Source organism: Garra rufa, chromosome 17, assembly GCF_049309525.1.
Source record: "Garra rufa chromosome 17, GarRuf1.0, whole genome shotgun sequence".
NCBI classification, from domain to species: Eukaryota; Metazoa; Chordata; class Actinopteri; order Cypriniformes; family Cyprinidae; genus Garra; species Garra rufa.
In genome coordinates this window covers 40,418,939-40,439,224 of record NC_133377.1, presented here as the reverse complement: position 1 = coordinate 40,439,224, position 20,286 = coordinate 40,418,939, and the positions used below count along the sequence as shown (strand labels likewise).

General features: G+C 29.4%; 1 protein-coding gene across 1 annotated transcript; it reads right to left on the bottom strand.

The window, feature by feature from the left end:
• Positions 1 to 628: 628 nt before the first annotated feature.
• klhl7 (kelch-like family member 7) lies at positions 629 to 18,531 on the bottom strand. Its single transcript, XM_073821935.1, has 11 exons — positions 18,328 to 18,531; positions 16,353 to 16,455; positions 16,171 to 16,264; positions 15,942 to 16,066; positions 13,600 to 13,775; positions 13,341 to 13,515; positions 10,930 to 11,072; positions 7,155 to 7,395; positions 5,512 to 5,713; positions 3,950 to 4,047; positions 629 to 1,460 (listed from the first exon to the last, which is right to left on the bottom strand). Exons 1-11 carry the CDS (start codon positions 18,460 to 18,462, stop codon positions 1,135 to 1,137), a joined length of 1,818 nt encoding a protein of 605 aa, XP_073678036.1. The 5' UTR covers positions 18,463 to 18,531; the 3' UTR covers positions 629 to 1,134.
• Between the last annotated feature and the right edge of the window lie 1,755 nt (positions 18,532 to 20,286).

The window sequence follows — 20,286 nt, the reverse complement described above, 5'->3', positions numbered from 1 at the left end:
TTTGCAAATCTTTTGATTCAGATCGGAACTTCAGAGCAGGTTTGCAAATCTTTTGATTCAGATCAGAACTTCAGAGCAGGTTTGCAAATCTTTTGATTCAGATCAGAACTTCAGAGCAGGTTTGCAAATCTTTTGATTCAGATCTGGACTTCAGAGCAGGTTTGCAAATCTTTTGATTCAGATCCGGACTTCAGAGCGGGTTTGCAAATCTTTTGATTCAGAACAATCAAAGAAAATATACACAGATATAAATGTTTTTTAACTAAATAAATAAAATATCTATACCCAAATATATTAATAATTACCATGGAAAAATAATGCAGCTATATTCTTTGGATTTCCTAGCAGTACCATGGTATATTTCAAAATACTGTAATATTACAATCAGATATCATCAACAAACCATGATACTGCCATAGCACACAAAAAACTAAATTAGTTCTGACCATTTTTTCACAATAATTCCAGTCCAAAAATACTCGTACTAATGAATGTATTCAAATGAAAGAAAGCTTTTACTGGACAATGAATTTACCATTAAAAACTTAAATATTGAAAAAATTATTGAAACACATCTGTATAATTAGAGAACTAAAATAAATAATTCATTCTGAGAAAGTTTCTGGCCTGTTTTATTGTAGTTCGGCAACATCAAAATTATAATATAATCATTATTTAAAAAAAATGAAAGTTACAAGTTTGTTTACACATAATAAACACATCAAAACACAATTTCCTAAAACATAAAAACCAACATAAAACACGTTTTAGTCCCCAAAATCTGATAAACTCAGAGATACGAATGTTTCCAAAGAATGAACTGTGTATATCAAATACACAAGCCGTACGCTTAATTTTTCACCCATAAGATGTCTGTTAAAACTCGAAATATCAAAATAAATTGTCACAGAGGACATAAAGAAAAAAGCAGCCTTATCTCAACAAAACAATTAAAATAATGTTAAACCTGACTGGTTAAATCTGAGCGGCAAGCTCTTCACATCTGTACCTGCACTAAAGACACAAACCGTAATCGGGTGAACATTTAATGCAGTGAATGTAGTCTTGGCACAACGAGGACTCAGTCTGTAGTTTCCAGTGGTTTTATATCATCCATACGCTCTGATGGCAATGCTACATTCTTCCATCCGCGGATGATGATGATGAGGATGAAGATGTTGAATTCATGTCCTCTTCGTTGGCGCCACACGTGTCCACCAGACAGATGAGGCAGCTGGTGACAGGAAATGCACGGACTTTACTAGAAACCACCCATTTGTCAGTCTCTGTGTAATACTCCATGATGTGACCCAGACGGCCAACCCCCTGAAACCCGGCCAGCACGTAGATGACGGAGCCCACGGCTGCGCACTTCACTGTCACACCGCGCCACGGCATCGGAGACGCCATCTTCCACTCGTTACTGCCGATTTCATAGTACTCCACCGAGTCCAGACCGCCTGAGACCAAACATCACCATTAGAGAAACGATCATCCCAGGATCAGCAGGATATTAAAGCAGAAGTTCACTTCCAGAACAAAAATGTACAGATAATGTATTCACCCCCTTGTCATCCAAGACATTCATGTTTTTCTTTCTTAAAGGAGTAGTTCACTTTCAGAACAAAAATTGACAGATAATGTACTCACCCCTTTGTCATCCAAGATGTTCATGTTTTTCTTTCTTCAGTCGTAAAGAAATGGTGTTTTTTGAGGAAAACATATCAGGATTTCTCTCCATATAATAGACTTCTATGGTGCCCCCGAGTTTGAACTTCCAAAATGCAGCTTCAAAGGGCTCTAAATGATCCCAGCCTAGGAAGAAGGGTCTTATCTAACAAAATGATTGTTTATTTTCTAAAAACATTTACAACTTATATACTATTTAATCTCAAACACTCATCTTGCCAAGCTAGACAAGATGAGCATTTGAGGTTAAAAAGTATATAAATTGTATTTTTTTTTTTTTTAGAAAATAACCCATCATTTTGCCAGATAAGACCCTTCCTTCCTCGGCTGTGATCGTTTAGAGCCCTTTGAAGCTGCATTTTGGAAGTTCAAACTCGGGGGCACCATAGAAGTCCATTAATTGGAGAGAAATCCTGAAATGTTTTACTCAAAAAAAATAATAATTTCCTTACAACTGAAGAAAGAAAGACATGAACATGTTGGATGACAAAGGAGTGAGTACATTATCTGTCAATTTTTGTTCTGAAAGTTAACTACTCCTTTAAGTCGTAAAGAGATTGTTTTTTGAGGGAAAAAAATCAGGATTTCTCTTCATATAGTGGACCTCAATGGTGCCCGCGAGTTTGAACTTCCAAAATGCGGTTTATATGAGAAGTTCACTTCCAGAATAAAAAATTACAGATAATGTACTCACCCCCTTGTCATCCAAAGATATGTTTTTCTTTCTTCAGTCATAAAGAAATAGTTTTTTGAGAAAGACATTTTAGGATTTCTCTCCATATAATGGACTTCTATGGTGCCCCCAAGTTTGAACTTCCAAAATGCAGTTTAAATGCAGCTTCCATGGGCACTAAACAATCCCAGCCGAGGAAGAAGGGTCTTATCTAGCGAAACATTCTGTCATTTTCCCAAAAAATTGACAGTTTATATACTTTTTAACCTCAAATGCTCATCTTGTCTAGCTCTGCATGTACTCTGTTTTTTTTTTTTTTTGGTTCAAGACAATTAGGGTATGTTGAAAAACTCCCATCTCATGTTCTCCCTCAACTTCAAAATCATCCTACATCGCTGTTTTACCTTTTTTGTTAAGGGTGTTTGATCTTTTTTGCATGGTCCCTTTGCAATGACTGGGTCGGTACTTCTGTAGCGATGTAGGATTTTAAAATGATTTTTGAAGTTGAAGGAGAAAATACGATGGGAGTTTTTCGACATACCCTAACTGTCTTGAGAGAGCAAGACAAGACGAGCGGTTGAGGTTAAAAAGTATTTAAATTGTTTTTTTCTATGAAAATAACCTATCATTTTGCTAGATAAGACACTTCTTCCTTGGCTGGGATCATTTAGAGCCTTTTCAAGCTGCATTTAAAGGAACACTCCACTTTTTTTGGAAATAGGCTCATTCTCCAACTCCCCCCGAGTTAATAAGCTGATTTTTACCGTTTTGAAATCCATTCAGCTGTTCTCCTGTTCTGGCGATATCCCTTTTAGCATAGCTTAGCATAGATCATTGAATCCTATTAGACCAATAGCATCGTGTTCAAAAATGACCAAGGAGTTTCAATATTTGTTGTTTTTAAAACTTGACTCTTCTGTAGTTATATCGTGTACTAAGACCGGTGGAAATGCAAAGCTGCGAGTTTCTAGGCTGATAAGATTAGGAACTACACTCCCATTCCGGCGTAATAGTCAAGGAAGTTTGCTGCAGTAATAAGGCCGAAGCAGGAGCAGTAATACCACGCAGCACATGTGCAAATGCTAAACTAGCTGGGAACTCATTTCTGATAATACTCCGCCTGCTTCGGCCATATTACATATTATATCAGCCTAGAAACTCACAGCTTTGCATTTCCACCGGTCTTAGTACACGATATAACTACAGAAGAGTCAAGTTTTAAATACAACAAATATGGAAACTCGTTGGTCATTTTTGAACGCGATGCTATTGGTCTAATAGGATTCAATGATCTCTGCTAAGCTATGCTAAAAGTGATATCGCTAGAACAGGAGAACGGCTGAATGGATTTCAAAACTGCAAAAATCAACTTATTAACTCGGGGGGAGTTGGAGAATGAGCCTTTGGAAGTTCAAACTCGAGGCACCATAGAAGTCCTACATTTTTTCTTAACATTTTTTTTTCTTTACGACTGAAGAAAGAAAGACATGAACATGATCTTGGATGACAAGGGGGTGAGTACATTATTTGTACATTTTTATTTTGGAAGTAATTCCTTTAATACATTAAAGTTTCATAGAAACATACCAAGTGTGTTCTGCCCGCCGACGGCGTATATTCTTGAGTTCACCACCACCAGACCGTGATTCTTACGGGCCTCCCTCATCCCACAGAGAGCTCTCCACCTGAGACACCACACAAAACACACACACATGCTTAAATAATATTTCAATAATTTAATGACGCATTTGTTTGCAGTGCTCTAATGTAAATTAATGGACACATGAAATGTAGGTAAAGAAATTAAATATTTGATCTACACTACCAGTCAAAAGATTTTGAACAGCAAGATTTTTAATGTTTTTTTTTAAGTCTCTTCTGCTCGCCAAGCCTGCATTTATTTGATCCAAAGTACAGCAAAAACTGTAAAAATATTTAATTATTAATTAAAATAATTTGGAATAAAAGAAAATATTATTCATATATATTTTTTTTTCAATAAATGTTTTTTTTTTTTTCCAAAATTACTTTGATATTTTCAAATTTATTTCTCTATATTATAAATTAAAACCACTGATTGAAATAATTTTGAAATAATAAAATCTAGAAATGTTTCTTTGGCAACTAACTGAAAAAATAAGTTTAAGTACTAAAATGACAAAAACTTACTAAACAAACTAAAACTGAAATAAAATTAAATTAAAGCTAAATAGAAATATAAGAAAATTAATAAAACCGGCAAAAGCAAAATCACAAAAGCTTTAACTACAATTAAAATGAAAACATCAAATTTTTTAATAAAATAAAATATTATTCATACTATATTTAATTTTTTCAATAAATGTATTTTATTTTTAAAGTTATTTTGATATTTTCAAATGTATTTCTTTATATTATAAATTCAATTAATCCCAAAAGCTTAAACTACAATTAAAATGAAAACTTAAAAATTAAAGCTTTAGTATATAAATAATACTAAAATAAAACTGAAATGATGACAATTTACATTTAAGGTAAACTATATTTTGAAATAAATAAATAAATAAATATCAACATAAATATCAACCTATTGTTAAGAAACACAATTCAATTCTGTCTTGAAAATAGAAATATGTTATTTTTATAGTGTTTTTATTTATTTCGGTTTATTTCTCTATATTTTATTTTAAACATTGATTGAAATAAATTTTTAAAATAAAAAAAGTTATTTAAAATAACTCAAATGTTCCAAACAAACTAAAAATAAATTAAAATTAAATCAAAGCTAAATAAAAATGAATAAAATTGACAAAATAAAAATCAACAAATCTTAAACTACCATTAAAATGAAAACATAACCTTAAAAGCTAATTAAAAAAAACCGTATAATTACTATAATGGTATATAAATAATAAAAAAAACTGAAATGATGACAATTTACATTTTCAAAAAAAGAACATTAATGTAGGTGTCATAAATAACAACCTATTGCTAAGAAACTCTATTAAATTCAGTGTCTTGAAAATAGAAAATGTTTTTTTGGAGCAGTAACTGAAGCAGAAACTATTAAAAACATTAAAATTTTAAATAAATTTGACATAAAATATAAATATTAGATGTTAGATGTTATAAATATTAGAATATGAATAAATACTTGGAAACAGACGTACTCTTCAGTGTTGGGGTCGTACACCTCGCAGTCATTGAGAACCCTCCCGGACACGTTGTTTCCCAGGCTTCCTCCGCAGACGTAAATGAGGCCATTGGCCTCCACCGACCCGTGACTGCAGCGCGGCATGAGCATGTTGGGTTTCGTCTGCCACGTCTCTGTTCTCGTGTCGTAACACTCAAACAGATTCAGAGCTGAGCTTCCTGTCAACACAATCAACACAAACATCATTGACCTATCATTTCCAGTAGGGATGCACCGAATGTTCGGCAACCGTATAAGTGAAAAGGCAAATTAAATTATACCAAACAATGACGTGACGTGATCAAATAGAGGTGCGCACTAATGCAGCAAACATGTGGGCAGTGTGGAAGCTTTTAAAACTGTCCGATAAAGACGCAAAAATCATTACAAGCACTGACAGCGAGAGATTGTTTAGTATCGCATCACATGTCTTCCATTAGAAGAGAAAGGGCTGGTTGTTGTTGGTTACTATATGATGACTGAAATCGCCAAATGGCCTTAAACCATTAGTCAATAAACTACAGAGCATTATATGTGACCCTGGACCACAAAACCAGTCATAAGGTTAAATTTGACAAAACTGAGATATATACATCATATGAAAGCTCAATAAATAAGCTTTCTATTGATGTATGGTTTGTTAGGATAGGACAATATTTGGCCGAGATACATCTATTTGAAAATCTGAAATCTAAGGGTGCAAAAAATCAAAATACTGAGAAAATCACCTTTAAAGTTGTCCAAATTAAGTTCTTAGCAATGCATATTACTAATCAAAAATACCATTTTGATAGGTTTACAGTAGGAATTTTACAAAAAAAATCTTCATGGAACATGATCTTTACTTCATTTCCTAATGATTTTTGGCATAAAAGAAAAATCAATAATTTTGACCCATACTATGTATTTTTGGCTATTGCTACAAATATACCCCAGCGACTTAAGACTGGTTTTGTGGTCCAGGGTCACATATTGTCTAATACACGCACTAATTGTATTTATTCTAACTGCGCTGCACAAGCTCCTTAGTCAGGGTTCAAAGTCCGAAGCGCCAGGAAAATCTGCATGATGAGAATCATTCATAAATCTGCTGCTGTCAGCAAAAAGTAGTAAAATAAATTAAAAAGTAAGACAAAAATAATGATAACAATCATTACATCAGCTCTATTGATACATTTATTATAACATTCTCCTTTGCTCAGCAAGGCTGCATTTATTTGTACATTAAAAATACTTGCCTGATTCAAGAAGGGGGTCTTAAAAATGGCCAAAGAATATTATTTTACTAACTTATTAATTTTAAGTTAAATTGTGCTTTGTTGGTAGCCTATAATGTCTACTAGAATGTTAAAAATGTTCAGTGATAAGAAAATATTTTTAAATTGTTGTTCTGTAATAATTGACAAAACTGTAAAAAGTACATTTTGGCTATTTCATTTATGCAATGGTGAAAAAAAATGGCAAAATACATGGGGGAAAAAATCACAAAAAACAGTGTTCGGTAATCGGCCTTCGGCCCAGTGTTTTATTTTGTCCGGCTTCGGCCAAGAATTTTAATTTCGGTGCATCCCTAATTTCCAGTTTCTCTTCAAACCCATGTGATGCTCTGCACAAACTCACCCACTTCTGACCCTCCAGAGGTGTAGATCTTTCCTTTGGAGGCGCAGGCGGCTAGACTGTCCCTTGGGTTCGGGGGTCCGAGTTTGGAGTACCAGCTGTCCTTCACCACATTATAGCAGTCCATGCGTTTGATGGGGAAGAGCTGAGAGCCACCCAGGATGTAAACCACATTGTCCCAGAACACAGACGCAGCGTCCCGGCGTTTCTCAAAGGGGCAGCGAATGTCTGTCCAACTGTAATCCTGAAACACACAAACACTGCATAAGAACTTTTTTCAAAATAATTTTATGCAGACTTAGATTACATAATGTGGAAAATATACACTACCAGTCAACAGTAAAATCTGGAATGTTTTTTAAAGTCTCTTCTGCTCACCAAGCCTGCATTTTTTTGATCCAAAATAATTTTTACTATTTAAAATAACTGTTTTCTACTTGAATATATTTTAAAATGTAATTTTTTCCTGTGATTTCAAAGCGGATTTTTTTGCATCATTATTCCAGCCACATGATCCTTCAGAAATCATTCTAATATTCTGATTTGCTGTAAAAAAAAAAAAAAAAAAAAAAAAAAAATTACTGTTATTTTTTTATATGTTATTAATTTTTCCAGGTTTCTTTGATGAATAGAAAGTTCAAAAGAACAGCATTTATCTGAAAAAGAAATCTTTTGTAACATTATACACGTCTTTATCATCACTGTTGATCAATTTAAAGCATCCTTGCTAAATAAAAGTATTAATTTCTATAATTTATTTAAAATAAAAATATATACTGACTTCAAGATTTTAAATTGTATAGTGTATAATGTTCCAAAAACGTTTTATTTCAAATAAATGCTGATCTTTGGATTTTCTATTCATCAAAGAATCCTGAATTTTAATCTTTATTTTAAATAGTCAAAATATTTCACAATTTTACTCTTTTTGCTGTACTTAGGATAAATCAAATCAAATAAAATAAAATAAATGCAGGCTTGGTGAGCAGAAGAGACTTCTTTAAAAACATTAAAAATCGTATTGTTCAAAAACTTTTGACTGTTAGTGTACATTTACCAAAAACATTATGGTTTTATTAACTATTTAATATAGGGCTGCACGATTAATCGTTTTTAAACCGAAATCGCGATTTGAAAGGGTGCGATTTTCAAATCGCAAGAGCTGCGATTATTTCGATTAATTATCAACTGTGGTAACAAGCATATAAATCGTTTTTGACAGGTCGCTTCATGTGCACATTACATCTTCATGCTTATATTACGTTTGATGCAGAGTTTAACCAATAGGGGGCATTTTAACACTGCATGTAGAGACGTGCACAGGACGTACTTTTCAGTCCTGCATCCGCAGAAATAGGTTTATCTCGTTCCGTTCCCGCCTCGACATTCATGTTTTGTCCCGCTTCTGTCCGCAAAAGCCCGCATAAAAGTAACCTTTATAGTTGTTGTTTTTTCAGTACATCAATTGAATTTACATGAAACAGATCTCGTAAGTTTCACAAAACCCCAGCATAAACGTCCCCGATAAAAATATTTGTTATAGCCTATAGGCTAAGCATCAATATTCACAAACCACTGTTATTCTTAACAGAAAATGCAAGCAGACACAGCTCCTTTAAAGCTGATATCTCAGTTTATACGCGAACTTATCAAGCTCTACAATGAATAGTATGCACAATGAATCTTTCACAATGTCTACACTTCGTGTGTTTTAATTCGTGAGCACGCAATATTCAGCACTGTGCAAGAACATTTGAGCAGTGAGTGGATTCTAACTTAAACACCTCTGATGACTGTCTATCCCTGTGCTTACTAATCATAGCTGTAAGTTGTATACTAGTTGTTCTTGCTGCTTTTGTGCAATAGATGAATAACAATGTTTTGTTTTTTAAATATTTTGTTTAGATATTTCTATTTTGCGGGAGTCCCGCGAATCATTTTATTTTCCCGCGTCCCGAACAGCCGCACTCTCCCATCAAGTTATGTTCCGCGCAGCATTCGTTTGCGTCGGGTCCCGCTGTACTCCCGTAGGAGTGCAGGTCTCTACTGCATGTACTGAGCAAATAACGGTAACGCCATTTGGAAAAGATGAGCGGGAGCAGCGGCTCAACTTCCCAACAAAGTGTCTCTTAATGTAGGTTATCATCAGTGTTTTACTAATGTAAAATAGTTTACAGTGTGTTTGGATTCCTAAAAGATTTTAATTATATTTTGTTATAAAATGATGTTATTTATGTATGTATGTATGTATGTATGTATGTATGTATGTATGTAATCTTTTAGGATTTTATATAATAAAATATATAATATTTTTATTAATTAATTTTGTATAATAGTATATATTTTATTTTAAAAGATTTAAATAATATTTTATTATATCATTTTAATTGTTAATTCAATTTTATTTAAGATACTGTAGTTATTTTCTTAATTTGTCATGACAACTTTATTTAAAAAATGACAACAATGTTTAAGAGGTTTTAAATAAACAGTAGAACAGTGTAGCATACTTTGTGATTATGCTTGGTCTTTCTTTGGTGCTGTTAAAACCACCATATCAAACTTGTAGCTCTTTTATGAAATAGTAGTAAATCGCATTTTAAATCGCAAATCGCAATTTTGATCAGAAAAATCGCAATTAGATTTTTTCTCTAAATCGTGCAGCCCTAATTTAATATATTTATTATTTAATAAAAATACTAAATTCATTTAAGACTTTTCAAAAGAAATTTGAGAAGTTTTTTTTACTTGATTTTTCACTTTTTGTTGAAAAATTAAAATTATTTAAAAAAATTACATAAAATATTTCCATTTTTGTAGCATTTTTTAAAATCATTGCATATGATTATTTGAGACATTGCTGTACATATATAAAATATTTCCTGTTTTTTTATGGCTGTGGATCTTAGTTCCATTGATTTGTGATTTTCTAACTCTTTTTTAAGATATTTAGATAACGTAAAGTGATACACTTATATGACTTTTGATACATTTTAATGACTGCATTATTGCATTGTATTTATTTATTTAATTTTTTAAATTGCAAAATAAAAAATGAAAAAACAATTATTTTTAATAAAATATTTCCCTTTTTTTTTTTAAATCTTTAGAGATTAACATTTCTTTATTTTATATATTTTATATATTTATTGCAAAACACACACTCACACATTTTTAAAATGATATTAATCAAATATAAATTCATTTTTTCCATGATCAGAGGCAGACAGTAGTAAAGTATTTTTTCTTTGCTGTAAAAGTACTTTTCAAGTCTCTGGACTTTATCAGAGTGTTTTTCTTTTGGACAATTTTACCTAAAAACATTCCAAAGCATAATATTATACATTTACTGCACTATGTTTCATATTAAATATAATTTAATACTTAATTACATTAGAAATCTAGTACTTTCTCACTTTTAATCATGTAAAAGTATTTCAAAGATTTACTTGAGTACAAGAAAGTACTAAATTTTTAATGTTCTTAAGTATTAAAGGTTAAAAAAAAAAAAAAAAAAAAAATATATATATATATATATATATATATATATATATATATATATATATTTATGAAATGTAGTGCAGTAAAAAGTACAACATTATGCTTTGGAATGTAGTAAAGTAAAAATTTCCAAAGAAAAACTACAGATAAATTTACATTTTAAATTTACTTGAATAAACCACCTCTGCTGCTGATCTCCAGGTCTTACTGATATGATACACCTGACATTTGCAGATAGTTTGTTGGATTCTTGTTATCAATAAGGCCAAAAGTATACCTTCGGGTTAAAGTAGCGGCAGGACTGCGGCTGGGAGCCTCCGAACAAAGCGATGCGGTAGTCGTGTTTCTTGCGGCGCGGTCGACTGCTCTCGCCGAGCTCCTCACGGTCCTCCGGAGAGAGAAGATGATAACGCATCCCGCCTGAGAACAAACACATGGAGTTGACTAAATGACTTAATTATATGTGGAAAAAAATCTTCTATGACCTCAGTTTATTAGAGGAATATTGTCTGTTTTACAGCAATAAAGATATCTCAACATATTATCTTAATGATAGTTAAAAAAAGAATTAATCAAATACATGAATTAAATAAATAAATATTTATAAATATCTAAAAAAAAAAAAAAAAAAAAGAAATTTAATGATCTTTGAATATATACATTTTGTAAGGAAGCCCATTTCCACCAGGTAAGAAAAAAGTTGAAATTATGACTTTCTAAATTGAAATTATGTGTTTAAATTTTGAACTTACTTAAGTCATAATTACAAGATAAAAGTCAAAATTATGAGATATAAAGTCAAAATTAAGATAAAAGTCAAAATTATGATTTACAAAATCGAAAGTGACTTTAAAAGTCGAACTTCTGACTTAAGTCATAATTATCAGATAAAAGTCAAAATTATCTTAAAAATCGAAATTATGACCTTTAAAGTCGAAATTCTGACTTAAGTCATAATTCTGAGATAAAAATCGAAATTATGACTTTAAAAGTCGAAATTATGACTTAAATCATAATTACGAGATAAAAGTCAACATTATGATTTACTAAATCGAAATTATAAGTTTAAAAATTTAAATTATGACTTAAGTCATAATTAAGTCGAAAAAAGTCGAAATTATGATTTACTAAATCGAAATTGATTTAAAAATCGAAATTATGAGCTTAAAAATTCAAATTATGATTTAAGTCATAATTACGAGATAAAGGTCGAAATTATGACTTTAAAAGTTGAAATTATGACTTTAAGTCATAATTACAAGATAAAAGTCGAAATTATGATTTACTAAATCGAAATTGATTTAAAAGTAGAAATTATGACTTAAATCATAATTATGAGACAAAAGTTGAAATTATGATCTTAAAAATTGAAATTATGACTTAAATCATAATTACGAGATAAAAATCGAAATTATGATTTTAAAAGTCAAAATTATGACTTAAAAAGTTGAAATTATGACTTAAGTCATAATTACAAGATTAAGTCAAAATTATGATTTACTAAATAAAAAATATGACTTAAAAAGTCGAAATTATGAGATAAAAATTATGACTTTAAAAGTTGAAATTACGACTTACTTAAGTCATAATTACGAGATGAAAGTCAAAATGATTTACTAAATCTAAATTATGACTTTAAAAGTCAAAATTGTGACGTACTTAAGCCATAATTACGAGATAAAGGTCGAAATAATGATTTAAAAAAGTCGAAATTATGACTTTAAAAGTTGAAATTATGACTTAAGTCATAATTACGAGATAAAAGTCAAAATTATGATTTACTAAATAGAAATTATGGCTTAAAAGTCGAATTTATGAGATAAAAAGTTGAAATTATGACTTTAGTATAAATTAAGTTGTCTTAAAACAGTCTGGAGGACCAAGTTCAGTACACACCTTATTAATAAATCATATGTGACCCTGGACCACAAAACCAGTCTTAAGTCGCTGGGGTATATTTGTAGCAGTAGCCAAAAATACATTGTATGGGTCAAAATTATTGATTTTTCTTTTATGTCAAAAATCATTAGGAAATTAAGTAAAGATCATGTTACATTAAGATTTTTTGTAAAATTCCTACTGTAAACATATCAAAATGTAATTTTTGATTAGTAATATGCATTGTTAAGAACTTAATTTGGACAACTTTAAAGGTGATTTTCTCAGTATTTTGATTGTTTTGCACCCTTATATTCCAGATTTTCAAATAGATGTATCTCAGCCAAATATTGTCCTATCCTAACAAACTATACATCAATAGAAAGTTTATTTATTGAGCTTTCATATGATGTATATATCTCAGTTTTGTAAAATTTAACCTTATGACTGGTTTTGTGGTCCAGGGTCACATATAACATTTACAGACAAGCAGAATAATACCCCAAAATATGAACGCCCTCGTTAAGCGCTTTCTTAATTTCGACTTTTTAAAGTTATAATTTAGACTGACTTGGTAAGTCAAAATTTCCACTTTTTAAGGCTTTAATTTTTTTCTTACCTACCGGAAATGGCCTTACATAATTTTGTAATTATAATAATAAAAAAAAAATGATTTCAGACAAATTTTATCTAAAAAAATATTTTTAGATAAAAACACAGAAATCAAGTACAATTTTAATAACAATAATAACATTTCAAATAAATAAAAGGAAAAAATGCATAATAATAATAAAACTGGTATTAACTCACAGATGACCATTTTCAGGCACTCTGGGTTGTCCTGGATCAGCGGTTCGGCTTGAACAGTCTTACTGAGAAAGTTTTTGGATACAAGGGGGAATCGAACTTTCCCCAGAATGTCTACAATGTACTGCTGCCGATTCAACACGTCGTACTTCAGCCACCGCACCGCTGCATCATATATCTGTACAATCACACATAAACACGTCAGTCATCCTATCAAACACAGTTCAGTTTTCAGCCATCATGGCGTCCCGTGTGCTGTCACCTGGTCTTCGGCTCGGACGGTCAGCGTGTCCTGCTGGAGCAGGTGTGTCACCTGTTTAACGTCCAGCTGGAGAAACTCGTCCATCTTGTAGACGTCTGTGAAGTGCTGATGGATGAAATCATCAGCTGCCACCTTCAGCTCAGGACAGTTCAGACACTCAGCCAATGCGCTGATGCCTTACACAAAACAACCAATCACAACACTCCTCTACGGATTCATATCCGCGGTATAACATTGCACTATAGTATACTGTTTTCTACCACTGTTTGCATTTTTGAACAATAATGTGATTTCACCTGACACTTGTCAAATTTTAACGAGAGTTTTAATGTGAACAGAGATTGTAAAAATCACATGTAAAATTATTTTTTTTATCATATCAGATTTATAAGATCAACAATAATAAAGTACAGAAATATATACACTGAAAGTCAAAAGTGTTTGAACAGTAAGATTTTTTTTTTTTTTAAAGAAGTCTCTTTTGCTCACCAAGCCTGCATTTATTTGATTTAAAGTACAGCAAAAACAGTAAAATTTAGAAATATTTTTACTATTTAAAATAACTGTTTTCTATTTGAATATATTTCAAAATCTAATTTATTCCTGTGATTTGAAAGCTAAATTGTTAACATCATTACTTCACACGATCCTTCAGAAATTATACTAATTTGCTGCTCAAAAACATTCATCATTATTATTAATATTATTATGTTAAAAACAGCTGAGTAGAATATTTTCAGGTCTCTGAATGAATAGAAAGTTCAGAATAACAGCATCTTTTGTCAAATAAATGTCTTTATCACCAATAAAAGTATTAATTTCTATAATTTCTTTCCCAAAAAAGGAAGGATCATGTGACACTTAAGACTGGAGTAATGATGAAAATTCAGCTTTGATCATAGGAATAAATTACTTTTTAAAATATATTCAATGGAAACAGTTATTTTAAATAGTAAACATTTTTTTATATGTTTTTGCTGTACTTTGGATCAAATAAATGCAGGCTTGGTGAGCAGAATATAACAATTTAATGAAAATAATTAAATATAAATATTTTACATATTTCTTATAATATGTAAATCTTGTTTGAAATAGATTTACATATATACATTTATCTCTTGTCTATTTTCAGATTACTGTTAGACATTATATTTAGTAAATTTTATTGTAAAGATGCATATGATGCATATTTCAGATATCACATATTTTATTATGCATATTTCTCAGATTTTGTGATGCATATGTCATATCTCATTTTATATTATGTTATGTTAGATATATCATATTATATGATGGATATATCAGGTATTACATGTAATATCAGATTTATAATATCAGAAATAGTAACCCACAGAAATATCATATATACTACCAGTCAAAAGTTTTTGAACAGTAAGATTTTAATGTTCTTTTTTTAAAGAAGTTTCCTCTGCTCACCAAGCCTGCATTTATTTGATCCAAAGTACAGTAAAAACAGTAACATTTTGAAATATTTTTACCATTTAAAAAAGCTGTTTTCTATTTGAATATCTTTTAAGATTTAATTTATTTCTGTGATCAAAGCTAAATTTTCAGCATCATTACTCCAGTCTTCAGTGTCACATGATCCTTCAGAAATCATTCTAAGATTCTGAATTGCCGCTCAAGAAACATTTTTTTTATTATTATAATGATCAATATTTAAAAACCTTTTTATTTGATGAATAGAAAAATCTAAACATCAGCATTTATCTGAAATAAAAAGCATTTTAACATTATACACTATACCATTCAAAAGCTTGTATAGAAGCTTGTTCAGTATAATTATTGTTTTTTATTTTTTTATGATGAAATGAATACTTTTATTTGGCAAGGACAATTTAAATTGATCAAAAGTGATGATAAAGACATTTATAATGTTACAAAAGATTTCTATTTCAGATAAATGCTGTTCTTCTGAACTTTCTATTCATCAAAAAAACCTGAAAATATTCTACTCTGCTGTTTTCAACATAATAATAATAATAATGTTTTTTGAGCAGCAAATCAGCATATTAGAATGATTTCTGAAGGATCATGTGACTGGAGTAATGATGCTAAAAAGCCTTGAAATCACAGGAATAAATTACATTTTAAAATATATTCAAATAGAAAACAGCTTTTTTAAATAGTAAAAATATTTCAGAATTTTACCGTTTTTACTGAACTTTGGATCAAATAAACGCAGGCTTGGTGAGCAAAAGCGACATCTTTATAAACATTAAAAATCTTACTGTTCAAAAACTTTTGACTGGAAGTGTATAATTATCTTGCAATTAATACAAAATTTAAAAAAGAGGAAAATGAAGTCGCTGGTGTCTCACCCAGACAGTTGGTGGGATCCACCTGCTCCTTCAGGAAATCCACACACATTTTCTTGACGGGTTCAATCTGGTACTGGTTAGCGGCGTTCAGCAGAGACTGAACATTATTACTGTTCACTGAGATTCTGCAATCAAATCAAAACATACATTAACTCTAAATGCATGTCAAATAGGTTTGCTACACTAGACTGCTGTTGTCTTTCTGTCAGTGTCTTTCATCAGGTCTTACCGAGCCGTGTAGACAAACTCCACCAGCAGCTCGATGATCTCTGGTTCTGCTCCACCAAGCTCCACCTCATGATTCGTGGCCTCCATCATACTTGCTGCACATGCAAAAGCACCAATATTAGTTTAGATCCATCTGTGTGTAAGCGGAAAGATGTGTTTGATGGATGAATAAACGTTTCTCACTTGTGAACATGAGGTTGAAGAAGTGGCTCGCGGCGGCCAGAACCACTCTGTGTGCCAGGATGTGTTTGCCCTGCACCACCAGAATCACGTCACACAGGATTCCCTACAAACACCATTTTGGTGCATTAGAGACAATACATGCACAGCCGTGAATAGATGTTATTTGATATTTGCATAATGCTTTATTCATAATTTCTATTATTTCTTATTAATAAAAAACACTGTCACAAATTTTCACCTTCATGCTACAAGTCATTCTGTATTGTTTATTCTGTTTTCATCATTATTCAAACATTGCAACTAAAACTAAAAATATATATATTTTTTTAAATTAAATTAGTAAGTTAAAAATTATTAAACTATAAAAAGTAAAAAAAAAATTATGTTTATATTTTAAAAAATATTTTTATTAGTAAAAAAAAATTATTTAAAAAAATTAATATTTTTTATTATTACATTTTATTATCTAAAACATATTTATTATTATTTACAAAATATATAAACATTTCATTAAAACTTTTTTAAAAGTAAAAATTCTTAATTAATTTATAAAAAGTAAAAAGTTATGAATAAAGTTAATAATAAATAAAGTTCCAAATTATTAATTAAATTATAATAAGTTATAAAAAATATAAGTTAAAACTAAATACCTAAACTACATTATTATTATGTAATGAATAATTATATTTTATATGAAGAATATATCAGATGTCAGTTATAATACTAGATTTATAATACCAAGTATAATAACCCACAAAAAATACAAGTATGACTGATAGAAAAAAAAAATAAATAAATAAATTAAACAGACATGAAAATAAAATAAATGTAAAATAATAATGTAAATAATGTATTAATGTAAATTTAATATACATTTTATTATTTAACAATTGCCAAATTATTTGTAAATTATTATAACAATATCACAATTAAATAAACATACATTTATCTATCTTTTTTCAGTTCAATGTAAGACATTATATATATATATATATATATTGCTACATTTTATTTCAAATTTTTGGGTTATAATTATTATACATATAATTACATTTCATTATTTAAATTTTTTTATTATTTACAAAATATTAAAAAAAAATGTATTACAACTTCTTCAGTTAAAAATGATTAAATAATTATAAAAACTTTTTGTTTTATATTTTTATTATTACATTTCATTATCTAAAAAATATATTTATTATTATTTAAAAAAAATTAAACTGTCTTAAAGTATCAGTAAACAAACTAACCTATTTTTTATTAATTGCAAAATAGTATTAACATAGTTATTATAATTGAAAATTATACACACACACGCATATATATATATATATATATATATATATATATATATATATATATATATATATATATATATATATATGACATAAATAAAGTTAATAAAAAAATTTAATTAGTAAGTTAAATTATTAATTCAATTATAATAAGTTAAAAATGATAAGCTAAAACTTAATATCTAAACTATATATTTGTAATTAATAATAATTCTATTTTATATTATATTTATATTTAATGATTATATTTATATAGTACTAGATTTATAATATCAGGAATAATAACTCAAAGAAAAATACAATTTTGTGATTAAAAGAAATAAAACAAAAATTTTTAAATTGAACAGACATGAAAATAAATGTAAAAAAATATAAATTATATATACATTATATTATTTAACAACTGCTATTTTTTTATAAATTATCATAAAATATTTCATAAAATATTATGTAAATCTTGTTTGAAAACAAACCTTATTTTCAGTTTAATGTAAGACATTACTCACAGCAAACTTAATGTAAAGTATGTAAACACAAAGCAGTTAGATTGTATTATGGCTTTCTCATATTGTATTATGTTAGATATATCATATTATATAACGAATGCATGAGATTATGACATGCGTACGACAGTAATTTTATATTACGTAATCATATGTCAAATGTCTGCTGATATTTACCTGTTTCCTCAAGTTGTTCATCACTCCCATGATGTTGGACAATAATCTGTACTCCTCTTTGGACGCAATCTTCTTCTCGCTTTTCTTTTTAGGCCCGGATGTCTTCTCGCACGATGGGGAGGCCATGCTAATCATACTTTATTATGAATAGGATCACAACGTTTATTTAGGAAATACACTGAGCTCTGCTGGTGCGGCTGTGTGTGTAAATATGAAAGACAGGAATAATGTGAAGGAAGCGGCAGGAGTTCGGTATGACCAACGACTAAATCAACGCAATAAAAGTCCTTTTCAAATTTAAAGCCAAAAAATAAATAGCGATCAATCGCTCTTTAAATAATTTCTTTATTTAGTTTTACACTATGGTTTAACATAGCTATTCTTTAACTGTATGTGTTTGGGGGAAAAGTGTACTGTTTGCGTTTGAATTCTCGATCGGTACAGAAATGATGTGAAGTATGTGACATTATGGCCAAAATTGAAGTGTCAAAATAAAAGTCCGACTTCAAATTGGACCTAAACGGAAAAATAGATTATAGGTGCGTTCCGATCGACAGGGTCCCTACGCAGTGTTCACTGCTCCCTAATCCCTTAGCACGGTAAATCCGTTGAAGTGGACTTCGCTCATTTGGAATCACTGATCTATATATTCTCTATTATAGATTAGTGTTTGGAATGCCCTGGAACGTCATCAAAGCAAATCAACGGCAGAGTCACGCATTTTATGACATAACATAAATATTGTAATTTATTTTACTTTCAAATTTAAATACATATAAAATACATATAAACTTATGTATATAATAAATATAGTCAAAATGTATATGTTTAGACCGTTAATAGATTGTAGTGGTCTTATCTCGCGCACTTTCTTTTCAACACGCAGCCTATATTTAAATATCTTGTGGTAATGTTAAATAAAACAAAAATCAATTAACGGCTTTTTTTTTTACACAATTATAAATTTAATAAGAGCATGATTTATGATGTTTTATTTATTTATTCATTTTAATTGTTATTTATTACTTCTTTATTATGAGTGTAAAGGCTTCGGTGTACTATATCTTTTTCTATATGTTTCACTATATTTTCCATTTTGAGTTGTTATCAGAAGAGATAAGAACAAAATTGTGGTTCAAAGAAGTAAAAGTAATTGTTAAAAATAAAATGATAAAATTGTATTCTTTTAAAACATAAAATCATGCCGTTGCACTACAAATATGTAACGGAAAATAGATTATCTGTACTTTTGGTGTCTTCACTTTTTTCTTTTGTGTTTATCATTTGAGTATAGACTAAAAAAATCTTTTGGAAAATGAATTGTATATATATATATATATATATATATATATATATATATATTTAATTGCAGATTGTATTTGGTTTTAATAAATTTGAAAAAAAAAAAGAAGATATAAATAACCCAGATAATAATAATAATAATAATTATTATTATTATTATTAATAAATCTAATTTATTTTACTTATTGCAGAATGCAATTGGTTAATTAAATTAGAAAAATATCTCGGATATAAATAACACAAATAAAAATAATAATAATAACAATTAATATTACTTATTTTAATTATTTACGTTATTGCTTTTGGCTAAACTTGCACGATTTATTATGTTGTATTTATTTATTTATTTTTAATATTTATTACTTTTTTATTATGGGTGTAAAAGCTCCAGTGCACTATATCTTTTTCCACATGTTTCATTATACATTTCTTATCAAAGAACAAAATTATACAATTGTAAAAATTAATTTTAAAGCATAAAATCATGCTATTGCACCACAGATATATAACAGGAAATAGATGATCTGTTCTTTTTCTGTGTCTTTTGTGTACATAATTTGAGTATAGACTAAAAAATCTTTTGAAAAATTAGTTGTGGGTTTTTTTAAATTGCAAAATGCCGCTGGTTTTATTGAATTTGAAAAAAAAAATAGCACA